Here is a 16,964-nt window from a genome sequence, read left to right on the forward strand (position 1 = left end):
GACGATCGGGTAAATTTACACTACCGTTGCAAAATGGGGGTATACTGTATTGGGACAGAAATTTGTAACAAGCCACCTACGTACCCCTTGATGCGTTGTTGCAAGGGTTCTTACTGTGAAGAGAGCATGGTGCTCTCTGTACACGAGGCATCGGACTGCAAGCTTTTATGATGATGCCTTTTATTCGGCATCTTCGACGCTGAGTTCATACAGACACCAAAAATTCACTTATCATTATTGCCTTGATTTTCAACTATTTTTTTTTAAGAAAATGAATTTCTAAATCTGGGTTCTAGAGTTTTAAATCAAGAGTATTTTCCAGTGAGTGCGAACGATCGATACTATAAGAAAAATACACGTGCCATGTGCAAAATATCGTCCCATTTCTGCAGTGTGACAATTAATAGACAAACTCAAAATTATCACAGGAATTTTATTCATAAAAAATACTGATTATTATATTTAACATCTTTACCAATATATACAATTTACCATATTTTGATTACAATATTACAAAACAGAAAAAATAATCTTGCAAATTTCTATGATATGTGTTACAAAAAAATCATACAAAAGTATAGACAATACCTAACAAAATAACTTATGAATAAAGTACGTTCTTGCATTATTATTTGGATTAAAGACTGAAAATCAAGGCACTTTAGCACCTGTCCCAAGTCTGAAGCATCTGGCCTTTGTTAGTCTTGTATGGTTTTTAATTGTAGTTCATTTATATATTTTGGAGTTCAGAATGAACTAGTACACATTTTTGTTTAGGGGCCAGTTGAAGCTTGCCTCCGGGTGCGGGATCCTCTCGTTGTATTGAAGACCCATTGGTGGCCTTCGGCTGTTTTCTGTTGTTTGGGTGGGTTGTTGTGTCCTTGACACATTCTCCATTTCCATTCTTAATTTTATTCTCAAGGATTTCAATTTTTAAAAGTATTGATATTCTGATATTCACATTCAAATAATTAATTCCGATAAACAAACATTTACTAGTAGGGATTACAGTTTTATAGAATGAAATTCAAAACAGTGTGGCTGTGGCCATTGATTGACACATTAAATTCATCCATTGACTGGGACAATTTAGGTGAACGTTTGTATGTAACGACCACTGCTCACTATGTAATTTTTAAAGACACTTAAACTATGGGGTCACCAAAGGTTCTCAACACCTTAATAAAGTAGTTCGAAAAATTAATCAGAAATAACACGATGTTTTGATTTATACCAATTATATAAATCAAAACTTAAAGGTTATTCCTGATTAATTTTTCGAATTATTTTATAATTAAAGGCGTTAAGAAACCTTTGGTGACCACACAGTTTAAATGTCTATCGTAGGTTCGTCGTTAACAGTGGTCATTACAGACAAATGTTCACGTAAATTGTCCCAATCAATGGATGAATTTAATGTGTCAATCAATGGCCACAGCCACACTGTTTTGAATTTCTTTCTATATTTCGTCAGCAGGAATAATCAGGATATGTCTGAAGTAAATACCCAATTTCATAAAATCTAAGCTGACTGACTTTTTTTTATATATACTGCAGCTATTAAAAAATGGTGGTCAAAGAACAATACTTGACAGGAAATCGATCTTGTTCCTGTATATAGGTTTTCATTAAACTCCTCTCAAAAAAGATATTTCTTAAAACTTGCATGTGATTTTAAACTTCGAATTTCACACTAGGTTTCGTCTTAATATGCAATTGTCAAGTCAGATTATGACATTCTGAATAATATCGTTTGCGATGGCCCTTACTTCAAGAAATCAATCAAATATTTTTTTTTATATAGGGACATATTTCTATATGATTATTTTTATTACTATACAGGCGAAGAAATGGAGTTTAATATATCATCAGAGTAAATGTAGTTTTCTGTCAAAATAAAAAAAAAAAAATAGCACAGACTGTATGAATATAGCTGGGGGCCGGAAATATGGCAAGTTTAACTACTTTTAATGAATGAAAGTAATGATGACCAGGAAACTTGAATTTATATATACGTTCATATATTTCGTTACTGTACAATAAACTTTCATACTTTGGAACGTAAAATTTCTTCTGTATTACTTCTACGTAGGCTGACAACAATCTGGGTGATCGTATCATTAGTCAGTATACTTCTACGCAGACGACGAAACTTTTTTTGCTTTGAATATCACGTTCTGATTAGAATCATAAGTCTCGTCCCACCTTGATCTTCATCACTTTTAATCGATTTCATTTTTACTTCCAATTCCTTTGCCTTTTCTTGGTTACCCAACTGTCGATATAATTTCGCCACATGTTCATAGTGTATGCGGCTATCTATGCGGCCTACGATTTCTTCATAGTCATAGATATGTTCTTGGAATAATTCTATCTTGTCCATTTCGTCATAGCATTTTGACAAGTGTTTGTAAAATGTAACTAAGTACCGCAAAGAATAGTAAACTTGCTTATATCTAGACCGTTTTATCTGCTTTATAGAGTCATCATCCGTGATCTCATCATGGTTGGCTTCGTCACTTTGCAAATCTTTCTGAAGGACGGAAATTGAACAACGGAGAATTTCGGCGCATTCTTCAAATTCTCCTCCTATCGCTAGTTGACCAGTAAGGTCATATATAGAATTCCACTTGTCGTCGGTGATGTCAACGTATACTCGACCCCAATCACCTGTATATTCCTCACCTAGAATGGCGGAAATAGGCATGGAAGCCTTATTTGCCAGTAAAACCCGACATATATTCGTCTTCCTTACTTTATCCACTACTTGTGCGAATGGTAATATACTGTCTGTGTCACTGAATGAAGTCAGAAACGTTTGTATGAAATCTTCAAACGTTGTACAGGACTCGTTATCAGCAACATCGACTGTCTCTTCAAAACCTGCTTCAAGGTATTGCAAAGCTTGGTTGTAAAAAATGAGAACTTTGGTCCTCATGCTATTTGTAGCTAATTTAAAACAAATTGGAACGAACACGGCTTCAACTAATTTGTGTTTGTCCTTTGACCTTTTATAATCTTCTATCGATGATTCCAACTGATCTATTACCGGCAAAGTTATAAACGAATGACTTTCTAGTAAGAAGTAAACGGATGCAAATGGAAACCACCGTAAAGGCTGTAAACGGTATTGTAGGTTCCGCAGGTCTTCATCTTCTACGTGCTCTATCATGTTATTTTCTGGAATAAAGTAATTTGGAAGATTTTGCTCCGCAATCCTCTGTGACAACCAAGCAACTTTATACATAATACAACCTCCTGGATTGGAAGACCATGCATGCTGTGGAATTACTTCACTACAATAAAACATGGTTGTCAAAAGACTATATGTTTTCAGCCTTACGTTAAGAATTCTTGTGTGATGGTCTACGAGTGCCTTAAATACACGAAAACAATGCATCATCGAATCACTAAAAGACCCAACTAAAACGTGTTCTGCTTCATTGAATATAAACTGAAATTCTATGTCTGGATTTTCACTGAATTCATGTGCACGTTTTATGACTGTACACCCTTTTTCAGCGGCCTCTTTTATTCTTTCTGCAGAAGGCCAACCTGAAACTGGATTCTGTTTTGTCCAATTGCGTGCTTGGTGTGGCCAAAAATCACAATCAAGTCCTTCAAAAGTTTTAAAAATGACTCTTCCAGTCTTTTCTGGAAGTATTGGTTTACCTTTGTTTCGCAACGTACGTAAAAACGCTTGTTGACCATTTAACCACTCTATGCACCCAGTCCAGGCAGTGGTGTTTGTCGGTCGTAAACGTGTGTATCCCGGAAGTGTATCTCTATCATCAAACATTACACTTGTTCCTAAAAGATCGAATTCTTGATCTCCACTTCTTTCCAGTATAGGACAAAAGCTTTTTGGCATTTTCATAACAAATGTAAGCGATGCTAGATTTTTATCTTTAGGTGTCCTATTTTCAAGTATTTCAAAATGTTGCATAGCTGCTGTAAAATCCATCATATTACTGTCTAAACCCAACGAACCGCTTCCTATTCTAGTAATAAATTCCTTATCACTTTCAAATATACTTTCGAAATGTTCTTGCAAACTAGTAAAAAATTTCGGTTTAACCAGGAGTTTTAGCAGATATGAAAGATGAACCATTGGGATGCCACTTATTGTGTCCACTTCAAATTTCTGTTTGACCAAGGCGTTCATCGTTTCTAAAGGAATAAAAAAGAACAATAAGACTTTATTAAAAAAACAGGATTGAATCATCCACTGGCAGATAAAACATGATTATTAAATGGAATAAAATAAACAACTGAATCACAATGAACGCAGAAAAAAAGGCAAAACAATAGTTCACAAACACTATACAGAAACAGAAGAATGATCATTACGAACCTTATTAATTCGTGGAGATCTCGCACACTATAAAATTCTTCAACAGTTGCAACCTTCGAGATACTCACGACAACAGTCTTGCTCCGACAGTGCCACCCTTTGTGATGTTATTAAAACATTCAAGGGACCAGAAATGGATAACAAAAGGGGGATTGAATTATAACTGCAAGCCATTTTCATCTGTGACACATATATCGTTGAAGACTGGATAAAGTGGTAATGACGCTTAGTTTATGGAATTATTTCTGACAACTTTTAAGTCTTCAGATAAAATGCGAATACACATTGGGTATCCTCAAGATAACGGGGGGGGGGGGGGGGGTGCTAATTGAAACCACCATAATATACTTTTTTATAATTGGATATTTGCTTTTACCTTGTCGGTGTTTGTCCTTTTTTACGAAACCAATTGCAAGTGTAAGTAATAATTTTTATGTTAGATTTTTGAAGGAAAGGTAAATTACAAAAGCTCGACACCTAAAATGCCATTAGTCAACTGCATAAATAGAGACATTAATGATTTTGATTTAATGAATATGAAAAAAAGTATTTGACATTTTTAATCGTGAAGTTTTTCAGTTTCAAATAAGTAAATTATAATTTATGATACTGTTTTAACGAAAGACCCTGTAACAATTACTTTAATAAAAAACCAAGTATGTGAGCGTAACGAAAAGGGAATCAGAGGAATTGCATTCAAAAGGTGTAATTGTAACAATAATTCAAAGTCCAATTTCTCCCATAAAAGTGATCGAATCAAAATGGTGTCGCAATGTCGTCAACTACACATGATGATTAATAATCCTACCAAGTATCAGAGATTTTTGTAAAATGGTTGCAGAGTTTTGTCAACAAGATTTCATTGTTACAATACTAAAAAAAATCCTGTTACTTAAATAAATAAACAGCTGCGCCATGAGCGCACGATACGCCCGACGTCTTGTGTGGAAGTTTTATGCAATAATCATAAATAGTTTCTGAGAAATTTTTAAGCAATAACCATATATTGTTTTTGAGACACGGCGGGACATGTGAAATCCCCAACCCTGTTTTTTTTTTACAAAAAACTAAATTTCACTAAAATAAAATTTTGAATCAAAACCAAAAAGTATACAGATCTTTAGATTAATATAACAAAGAAGTGTGTAAATTTTTAAGCAATAATCAAAAATTATTTTTGAGATACGGCGTGACATGTAAAAAAAACCTCCCCTGTTTAACAAAATACTCAATAACTCCAAAATAAAGTTTTGAATCATCACCAAAAAGTATACAGATCTTTTGATTAATATAACAAAAAAGTGTGTAAAGTTTTAAGCAATAATCATAAACTGTTTTTGAGATACGGCACAACATGTAAAAAAACCCTCCCTCTTTTTACAAAATACTCAATAACTCAAAAATGAAATTTTGAATCATCACCAAAAAGTATACAGATCTTCAGATTAATATAACAAAGACATGTGTAAAGTTTTAAGCAATAATCATAAATCGTTTTTGAGATATGGTGTGACATGTAAAAAAAACCTCCCCATTTTTTACAAAATACTCAATAACTCAAAAATAAAATTTTGAATCATCACCAAAAAGTATACAGATATTAAGATTAATATAACTAAGAAGTGTTTAAAGTTTTAAGCCATAATCAAGAATCGTTTTTGAGATACGGTGCGACATGTGAAAAAAAAACACACCCCTGTTTTAGTTACAAAGTGCCGTAACTCAAAAAAGTTTTAATCTTATTTTCACCAAAAAGTATACAGATCATTTGACCATCATAAGAAACAACTATGTTAAGTTTCATGAAATTTGGATAAGTCGTTCTCAAGTTACGGTGCGACATGTTTACGCCGGACAGACGGACGGACGGACAGACGGACGGACGGACACCGGACATTTGTATACCATAATACGTCCCGTCAAAATTTTGACGAGCGTATAAAAACGTCAAATCAAAATGAAGATATATTGAGATCAAGGTACAAAACCTTTATATCAAACGGTCTCTCATAATTGATGTGTATCGGCCAAACAGAAACCGTAGTTATGTCCACGTGTGTTAGACAGACGGAGACCGTAACCACATTCCCAGTTGGGCTACAAACGGGGGACAAAAATACATAACATGAAAAAGTTTACTGATTCTAAAAACTGTATTTTCAAATTATATAAACTTTAATTGCTACCTCATGTAAAAATATCACCTATAGATGAAATGCTTAGAAAGTTCAGCAGTTAAACACTATTTACCTAATGTATCTTTGAAATATGTATCTGCTCCTGTTTGTCTTGGTGTTCTACAAATACGTAAAATCTCATCTATTTCCTCTTTTTCTTTCTGAAAATGCTCAAATTTACCAGCGTTCATATATTCTCTCAAGTTGGCAATTTTCTTAGTACCTTCCTCAGCCACAGAAGCAGCAATGGTTAAATCCAGATTTCCGTTATTGATAATCTGTGTACCTCGTCGAATTTGTGCTCCTATTGAACGGACGAAAAGACACAAGTAACAATTGCATAACAAGTGTACAAAGAACTCCAATTTAAAAAAAAAAAGAAACATTGAATATTTTAAGTATCTATACATATAATGACCTATAAGGGTCTATTTTATGGGTTGTTACTTTGATGGAGAGTTGTCTCATTGGTATTCATACCACACCTTCCTATATCTATATAGTTATTGTCTACATAAGAAAATGCCTGTACCAAGTCAGGAATATGACAGTTATAATCTAAACTGTGTCATGAAATATTGCTGTAGAAAAAATTCTTTAACACAATAAAGCATTAGAAAATATCCGCACTATGTTTTTACAAGATTGATACAATGTATCTGTGCTTTTATAAACACGTGTAAACTTTAGCATTTAGAAATCAATACAGGATCTTTTGTTGATCTGTAGAAGTCTTTTCTGTTTTCCTTATGTCTTAGTTGCTGTCTCATTGACGTTAACATATATTTCTTGTCATTCTTTTGCCAACCTGGTAAAAGTTTTACTTACGTAAAGGCCAGCAATATTCCCAAGATCTTGGTCTCAGACTGACGAAATGCATCATAGTTCTTATGTGCCCAATATATAACTTTTCTTCCTCAAAAAGATTCGTTGGTGTCAATTCAGTCATAGACATGAAAGAACTATACACCACTATTTTCCTGCCAGTCATTTCTGAAATGCCTCTCAGTATAATATCATCTCCCCACTGACCATCAATCTCCATCTTTAAAAGATATTCTTCCCACGTTTCATTTGTCAGAAATGCTTCCATGTGTGTTTCATCATCAACATGAGGTTTTTCTCGAAGAAATCTGAAGACAATAATGTATGACATTTAAAGCTGACGCTCAACTCCATCCTGTTATAAATGTATGGTAAGATATATCTATATAATCAGAATTGATTTACTTATTGCTAAATTAATTAAAACAAACAAAAACAAAAAAATAAACCTTTGAAATGTTGGTTTATGAAACATTTTAAATTAAAACTGTATAAACTTTTCTTGATAAGCAAATATACATTCACTTGAAGTTTTTGAGCCTTTTATTTTGCCATTTGATTAGGAACTTTCCTTTTTGAATTTTCCTCCGAGTTTAGTATTTTTGTGATTTCACTTTTTTTATAAACATATTACGCTTCCACATACTTACTGCACTGCTTTTTTTCGAAGTCGATCAGCTGTATAGGAGAAGTCACCATTAATTCTAAGTTGATCAACAATTGCAGCAAACAGACAATTTCCATCTCCTGAAACATTTTTAACTTCATATCCCATTTTTTCCATAAATTCGGTCAAACCTGAAAGGTGTTGTTTTATCATACAACGAGAACACTGGCAGTCGCCTGCAAGTCAATAAAAACAAAAATGTAAAAATATTATTATTATTAATAAATCATTCGAATGAAACCGAATAATTTTTATATAGAATCAACACAGGATGTTTCCGAAAATGTTGATAACATATGAGAACAAATCAGGTCATATTGTATGTGAATAAAATTGATTTTGTTTTCAATGTTAAACTGATAATGTTATAATTCTTAGGTCTGAAAATACCGTGCAACTATAGTATATCTATTTGGCCTTCTCAACATTTTTTTATTCGAGCGTCACTGACGAGTCTTTTGTAGACGAAACGCGCGTCTGGCGCAAATAAAAAAAATTCAATCATGGTATCTATGATGAGTTTATATATAATGCACTTTAGTAAAAGATTTTTCAACATAAACGGTCATTTTCATCTTAACATCTTCTGAAGAATTTGAAAAAAAATATTGTGCATTCATGTTCAGTTTTACAGTCAACTTTCTAACTTTTACACTGCTCTCAGTTCAGTACTGTTCAGAAAATATGCTTGAAGTCAATTCAGTACTGGTCAATATGGACGTTTTCAGATCAAAATAGTGATCTTTACACCAACTTATGGTAATCAACCAAACGTTTCGAACGCTAAATGTTTTGAAAGTTTGATACGTGTTAAGAAAATAATAAAACAAAAATTCAATATTAAATATTATTACTCCTTTTTTAAAAGTGAACCAAATGTTTTACAAAATTTCGACTAAATCTGGATGAACAGTTTAAAAACTCCAAAGATTCAAAATAAACCAACAGATGATTATTTTGCAACAGGACGCTATGTTGAGTTTACTTTTTCAGTCTCAACTTAAATGCATATCTTATATTCATAGTACGGAAACCATAATTTAGTAAAAGCAAAAATAAAATTCAATTTCAACATCTTTATATATAATTCAAATTTCTTTTATTCTTCTGTTTATGAATTATACGTTTAAAGAATTTAACAGAGCATGTAATCAGACTATCTCGAAAATTTATCGACGAAAAAAACTTTGGAAAAAAAGTATTACCTTCTGACGAATGCTCAGTGGTATACCAAGACCGTCGTCCTTGACTTCTGTGCCCTCTAACTAGAGGTTCATTTGAAATAGGATTATTGGAAAAATTGTCCTTTGATTTCCAAAGTTGTTCATTACCAGACTTCATGAGTTGGTTATTTTGCATGCTGTGGGTGAAATCCTCGTCTTGTTCGGTAGAACCGCTTTGCCATTCTGTCAAATGACCACTGCTTTCTGGATATTTAGAATAACCATGATCATACATTTTATTTTCTTGGGAATTAGAATACTCTGGATTGTGAAAAGAACGTCTTGCTTCGTTGTGCTTTGGTTGTATTGACTCTTGAGAAGAATTTGATTCATTATGTGAAAAATTCGTTGTATGCGGATGTTGGGGATGAGGATAATGCATCGAGGACATCTGGTTGTATTCTGGATGCCATGGGTCATATCCATCTAGATTCATGGACTGATTTGATCCCGGGCTCCAAAGCTGATTTGCTTGCATCTCAAATGAATGTTCCGCTGTCACATTTTGAAATCCCCGACGTTCCCATGCACCATACTGTGATGATCCGTCTTCGCTTTCATAATGATTGGATAAAGACTTATTTGTTTTGGAAACATGCCTTTGAGTTTTAGACAGCTCTATTTCCCTGCATCGAGTTTTATACTTCAATTCGATGCTTTCTTTTCCTCCAAACGAACTTGATTTTAATTGTCCTAATTTGTCAAATGCACTTCTACGATGACCTTCGTTCAATTCGTCTTTATTTCCAAAATGTCTTATCATAAATGATTGCTTACATGTATTCTCCTCTGACTCATCGCGTTGCTTAGTTTCTTCAGTAGCTTCCAAAATGTCATATGCATCCCCAACTGAGACGCTTTCAATGTTTTCATTGTTGTACAATAGTTCCGTTGACTTTTTATCTTTGGGAGAATGTCTGTGATTTGATATGGTATTTCCATAGGTAGGCATAACGTTTTCTAATTCGATGTCTTTTTCAATCGATGGAGACATTTTCGACTCTGAAGCTTTGTTTAAATTCTGTTTATCAACTTGTGGGCTTTTGCTTTTTTGTAAGTTCATTGATCCGATAAGACACAAATCTTTCATAAAGTTTACAGAATTATCGAATTCTTTTTTCACTACTGGTGTCTTGTATTTCTTACCTAATTGCGCATGCTCTTGAAAGGAATGGCTAACGTTAACAGAAGAAGGATTTATATTACAGTGAAACATATTGTTTCCTTTTCTAATATGATCATCTTTTCCTTTCCTTTGACCGAATTTCTCAGCAGTACCACGTGTTAAACGATTTTCCTGTAAGTTCTCATTATCCGAAATCGTCTGTGTAGATGACTTGGTGAAGTTTAGATTGTTCTTTCCATCTATAAGACTTGCATTCTTTTTCATGTCTGCTGAAAAGCTAAGCGATAATTCCGATTTGATATCATGTTCTGTTTTATTAAATGGTTCATCATTTAAAGAACATAATTTCTCTTCAAATACTAACATTTTGTTTTCGGATTTTGATTCATTTCCGTTCTCATTTAATGTTTGCTTTAACTTATTTTCAGTGTGGGATAATGCCAACATTTCTACATCATGCTCAGTTTTCAGAGAGGAAAATTCAATTGAATTCGAGTACTGCTCTTGTCTCTGCATTTCAGTAGGCGCCTCCATAACCTCGTCTTCACTAAATGCTCTTGTAGCTGCATTTATTTGCTGTTGATCATTTATCTCGTCTTTATTTTCCAGTGTCTGGTTGATAAGATTCTTGTTGGTATCTGTTCCCATTTCTGATTGAGTTGTTGTTTCCAAAACATAATTTTCCATAGTGTTTTCGCTCATATCACTATCTTTTACACGAGACGACCTTTGAAGGTGATCATATTCTGTTCGGTTTTCAAATTCAGTTATCAATACTTCTTCACTTTCTTCTTCACTTGAAGCGACATCTAATTGTTTCGTTTGTAATCCTTCGTTGTATGATTGTGTTGATGAAGGATCGTTCCCAACATTGTTTATCGTCTTTAGTTCATGTTCTTCCATATTGGATTGCTCTTTCAAGGATGTTGTTTTTACAGGATATGTAATTTCATGGGAGCATTTGTCATCATTTGTCTTACATGTCTTATTATCGTTTATTCCCTGACTATATTTGTAGTGACTTAATTCATTGCTGGAATTCATTTTCATGGTGTTATTCTGCTGTTCGTCCAGTTCGACGCTCGTATTTTCGTCCTCTGTGGTCGATATAAAATTTGTTGAATTCGTCACCGGACAGTTATCTTGTGTTTGAGGGGTGCGTTCAGTATGATCCTCATCACGCTCTGCTGTTGCACCCGGATGCACATATGCTGGAATAACATTTACTTTGTCAAGCAACCAGTTACGGTCTTTGTGATTTCTTTGGTTTTCCCTTTGAAACTTAGTGTTGGGTTTATCTGGTTTCATTTCACTGGTCTCTTCGTCAGAAGTATCTAGATCCCCAAGGTTATCGTATCCAAATAAAGCAAAAGTGTTCTGTGAATTTTCAGAGTCGGAATGGTATTTTGATTCTTCTTCAGAGTTTATAAGGTTAGGCGTAAATTTGGTTTTCTGGTTCTGTATAACAATATAATCAAATTAGAAGATAGCATTCAGCCATTATTAGTTTTGACACTTGTCATTTTTATTGCAATATCTTTTCGAAGGAGAAATGTTAAAATATTTTTCTTGAAAATTAAGTTATCATGTGTAGATTTTTATTGCTGTTTTTTTTTTACTGGAAAACAATGGTATACAGGTTTTCGTTTACATCATTGTTTTCAATAAATACTAGAGAATGCGTTGGTAAAATTTTTAATATGTTGAAGTCTTTGACCATAAACAAATACTAAGATACCTTTGAAACCAAACCAGTTGGTCATACCATTGTTCTGATGATATTTGACTAAATGGGAGAATATTAATAGCATAGTACCCAGTATATAAAACAGTGCATTTTAAATAGGGACTTATATTTTTTGTTTATTTTTATATTTCTTGTACTCTTCATAACAATTGAAATAAGCATCTACCATGGAGTTAATAGAAGCATGTGTAAAAATTAAAATAAATTGCAACTGAAAGCAGTTGGTAATCATTGCATTAATTTTCATGATTAAATATGAAATATTACACATGTAACCATGGTAACCATACAAATGAACTCTTTATTTGATTTTTATATCTTTTGTGTTGATGATACTTTATTTCAATTGCACTTATTTTTGGGTTTTAAATGGATCAATTTTTACCTGTAATTTTATTGCAAGTAATTATTAATTTGCATACTAACGTCACTGGCTGATTTCGAATTAGTATCGTCCAGATCAATAGTATCATATGGATCGGTTTCGTGGACATCTGTCATCCTGTGTAAAGGAGATCCCCATATGAAAGAAATTTTGGAGTGTTTGATCTTCCGTCCATTGCACATCATCCCTGTCGCAAGATTGTCTTCTTCTTCGTCTTCATCCATTTCATACAGAGGGTTGGTTGTTTTTTAAAAAGTCTGTGATTCTGAAAGATTGTGTGTGTTTATATAGCATTCAGCACTGTTTGTACCATCCGAAAACCCTCTCAACAAACAGATATATGAACACATGAGTTTGATGGTAACTGTCCAAACTTTTCACTCGTAAGAGCCTTAAAGAGGGTACAAACATTTAACGATGAGAAGGAAAAGAAAAACAGATAGAAATCATTATAGCTTTCTGCTTTACATGTTTAATCCAAAATTAAATCCACCGTTTCTTTTAATCGCTTTCACGGTAATAATGCACATTTGAAAAGACATGGAGATGTGGGGTACCGTATGGCAATGCGATAGCAATCTGTTAACACATAAATAAACAATAAACTTTAAAGATCGTCTTGAAACTATGTAAGCCAATTTAGTGAGAAGTGAGAAAAATGATGGCATTGTATTTAAATGATAGTGATAATTGTCATTGGTTTTAAAATAAATCATTTTGTAATTTTTAGAGAATTCTAATAACTAATATATATAAAGCAGCTTACCAACTAAATACTTCCTTTTTCAGAATCGAAAGTAGAAAATTCCCAACTTCATAAAGGGAAATAATCATAATGAAATGTATAAAATTTTAAAATGTTAAACACAAGGAAGGTGATTACATAGTAATATAACCTTAATTTAAATGCTAAATATAAACTAAATTTAATTTAAAAATAGATGAAAATCCCCAAACGGAGTAAGAAAGAATGAACTGTCAAAATCCGTTATTCAAATCAAGGAAATTCTTTCGAATCTGCAATAGTTTTAATGCATTTCTGGATTAAGGAAGGCTTAATTTTGTTATCACTACTAAATATGTTCATTGTAAAATATGCCGCCGAAAGTAGTGGTTTTATCAATATTGTTCATCAAAACAAAAACAAAAATAAATAAAAGAATAAATGATGGTGATTTCCTTGCGTACGACTTAACCCGATAAGTCCAGTAAACTATGTTATAGACTTCATATCAGAATATTTTTTTTATATGTAACATATTAACACATAACATTGATTAAATAACATCAACACACTCCGTATTATTCTAATTTCACATTTTATAAACATTGTTCTTTTTTGTCACATAGCTATAATTCAACGGTTTCGGTTATTCTACATCCTTGGAACTCAAAAATTCGGCTGTGAGCATTCCTAATAAAAGTTAATTTTACAGCACCTGCCCAGGTCTATACCGGTGCTGGTGGACTACCAAGCCCCGAGGGTATCATAAGCTCAACAGTCAGTACTTTGGCCCTCACATGATTTTATACATACCTTTCTTAATGTGTCCATTTATAAATTACAAATTTTAATAAAAAAAATTAACGACCTCAGGCAAAGTTGACCTGAGATAAAGTTTATTATTTTTTGGAGTATTTTTTGGTCATATAGGTCTTGAACTGTTTCGGTTCGTATTCTTCATAGGCTTTCAAAGATTTATAAATCAAGGAAAACGCTTCGGACGAGTCACATTTTCGTTTTTCAATAAATACTGAATGCTATATATCTGGTTCCGATCGTGGACATAACTTGTACACAATGCTCACTTCTGATTTTTATCTAACTTGCAAGAAAATATATTTACTTGTATACTATTCCACTGGCATCTAATTCCCTGGTTTTATTTCCCACGTAGTCTTTGAATACAGTAGATGATAGTAAGAAACTTTTAAAGCATTTAAAGGTGGTATAGTCATTATTCTGAACAATACAAAAAGTGTATATTCTATTCTTCAAAATAAATTTGATTTAAACTTCCTGTTGTCAGTAGATCTTTATTACTTACAATATCTTTTGATCCAATAATAGATTTATTATCTAAGCGTTACATGAGTTCTAAAAAAACTACTTTCGTTCTAATCAGAGCTCGACATACAATCCTTGAGATAACAAACTATAACTATCATTTCGGTCTTCAAAATATTTTATAAGGTGTAAACATATTCATTTTTTCCGAACAACATACACATTTAAAGAATGGTGTGTTTTAATCTTTAAACAAAAATGGTTTGATTAATATAATATTATCATCCATTCTAGTAGTGGAATACTAGCAAAAGTGGATAGTCCGTTTGACTCTGCAGGTAATGATGTATGAATACTAATACAAAGTCACGAATGGTGACGTTAACTCGAGGACTCGATTGTAGAGAGTGCACGAAAGAATAAACCATTGCAATCACTCTTTAAGGGGTCCTTGTGTAGCTTGCTGCAAAATATCGACCTCTATCCAATATATTTCACACTTTCCAGTTGTAATTGAAATTCTAATCCTTTATCATAATCGACCCATGTTACAGAACATATGCCTGCTGCATCTTTTATAAGTGTATTCCAGTCATGAATATGTACAAAACATTTGCCACTAGACGTTAGGCATACAATAATCCATCTGTTTAACAACTGTGTAAAAATATGCAGGTTGACGATGAATTTTCAATTCTCAATGGTGTCACATCATTGTTCTTTTTGATGCTCTTTCATGCTGGGTAAATATGCTCTCTATATATATTTTTTATTTGACTTCATGATCCTGTTTTATAGCCCGTAACTAAGTACACCTCCGATGCCCTCGTTTGTCCATTTTTTATTGGAATTGTCATTCTCAATGCTACAAGTGTAAGAATTGCTATCTTCACTGTCCATGGAATTTGACTTTTCTCTGGTATTTCATAGGAAACATTGAAATTGCTCAGTTTCACATCAGTTTCGATTTCGTCTGACATTTCTAGCTGTTTCATGCTGGGTAAATATGCTCTCCATATATATTTTTTATTTGAATTCATGATCCTGTTTTATAGCCCGTAACTAAGTACACCTCCGATGCCCTCGTTTGTCCATTTTTCATTGGAATTGTCAGTCTCAATGCTACAAGTGTAAGAATTAGTATCTTCATTGTCCATGGAATTTGACTTTTCTCTGGTATTTCATAGGAAACATTGAAATTGCTCAGTTTCACATCAGTTTCGATTTCGTCTGACATTTCTAGCTGTTTCATGCTGGGTAAATATGCTCTCCATATATATTTTTTATTTGAATTCATGATCCTGTTTTATTCCACCGTTTATCTTATTTTTGTTTACAACAACTAGCCCGTAACTAAGTACACCTCCTATGCCCTCGTTTGTCCATTTTTCATTGGAATTGTCAGTCTCTATGCTACAAGTGTAAGAATTGTTATCTTCACTGTCCATGGAATTTGACTTTTCTCTGGTATTTCATAGGAAACATTGAAATTGCTCAGTTTCACATCAGTTTCGATTTCGTCTGACATTTCTAGCTGTTTTAGTGTAAATTCATAATATTACATCAAATAATACTTCGTTTCGTAGGTTTTTGGTAATATCCATTTGACGTGGCTCTGTAATTAAACATCCCGTCATTGTGTTTTTGTATTATGGTGAAACATTTGTATTTGTGTCTTTCCTTTTTGCTATTGTGCTTTGTCTATATACCTTTTGTGTTTCTTTGTTACATGACGTGACTTTGTACGTCACGTCATTGTGTTATTGTGCTATGTTATCTTTTTTTATATTCTTGTCTTTTATTTTTGCTTATGCGCTGTCTTTATGCCTTTTGTGCTTCTTTGTTACATATTTGTTTGTTTTCATAGTGAATAAGATTATAACAGAATGCTGCCTGCTGTACCTCTATTTTTTACATTTTAACCTATTATGTCTGGGTTTTTTGTTTTTGTTCACACATCGTTGTCATTATAATGGAATTGTATGCGACTGTCATACAAGTGAGAGGTTAAGCTATCTATAAAACCTGATTGAATCCACCATTTTCAACCTAAGAAAACACCTATATTAAGTCATGAATTTTACAGTTGTTATCCATTCGTTCGATGTGTTTTAACTTTTGATTTTGCCATTTTTTTAGGGACTTTCCGTTTTGAACTTTCCGCGAAATTCAGTATATTTTTGATTTTACTTTTTGATTTATAAGATTGTTTTATTATCTATTGCCTAGTGAAGTATCTAAAGGATCCTTTGACCGAGATAATACCGAATCCCTACTTGGAAAGTCGATCATGTCGTTCGCTGTTTGTTCATTTGTAAGGTAACAAATTTTATTTTATATCTAAAAATCAGAAATCTGCTCCAACCATCGATTGTATGATGAAATGATTATTATTCAAGCAATGATCAAACGTAATATTCGTACTATCGCTCTTTTTCGAAAAGATGTATTT

At 33.0% G+C, this 16,964-nt stretch overlaps 1 protein-coding gene across 1 annotated transcript; it reads right to left on the reverse strand.

The window, feature by feature from the left end:
- Nucleotides 1–429: 429 nt before the first annotated feature.
- Nucleotides 430–12,764, reverse strand: LOC143079047 (uncharacterized). Its single transcript, XM_076254182.1, has 6 exons — nt 12,546–12,764; nt 9,229–11,830; nt 8,007–8,199; nt 7,360–7,664; nt 6,605–6,835; nt 430–4,170 (listed from the first exon to the last, which is right to left on the reverse strand). The coding sequence occupies exons 1-6, from the start codon at nt 12,726–12,728 to the stop codon at nt 2,171–2,173; spliced, it is 5,514 nt and encodes a 1,837-aa protein (XP_076110297.1). The 5' UTR covers nt 12,729–12,764; the 3' UTR covers nt 430–2,170.
- Between the last annotated feature and the right edge of the window lie 4,200 nt (nt 12,765–16,964).

The sequence above is a fragment of the Mytilus galloprovincialis genome, chromosome 6 (genome assembly GCF_965363235.1).
Source record: "Mytilus galloprovincialis chromosome 6, xbMytGall1.hap1.1, whole genome shotgun sequence".
In the NCBI taxonomy this organism is placed as follows: Eukaryota; Metazoa; Mollusca; class Bivalvia; order Mytilida; family Mytilidae; genus Mytilus; species Mytilus galloprovincialis.

Excerpts from the sequence above, each read along its gene's own strand:
- LOC143079047 (XM_076254182.1), bottom strand. The coding sequence starts at position 12,728 with ATGGATGAAGACGAAGAAGAAGACAATCTTGCGACAGGGATGATGTGC. Across the intron at positions 6,836-7,359 it reads GGAATATTGCTGGCCTTTAC|GAGCACAAATTCGACGAGGT; the intron begins GTAAGTAAAACT and ends TCCGTTCAATAG. Across the intron at positions 4,171-6,604 it reads ATATTTCAAAGATACATTAG|AAACGATGAACGCCTTGGTC; the intron begins GTAAATAGTGTT and ends TTATTCCTTTAG.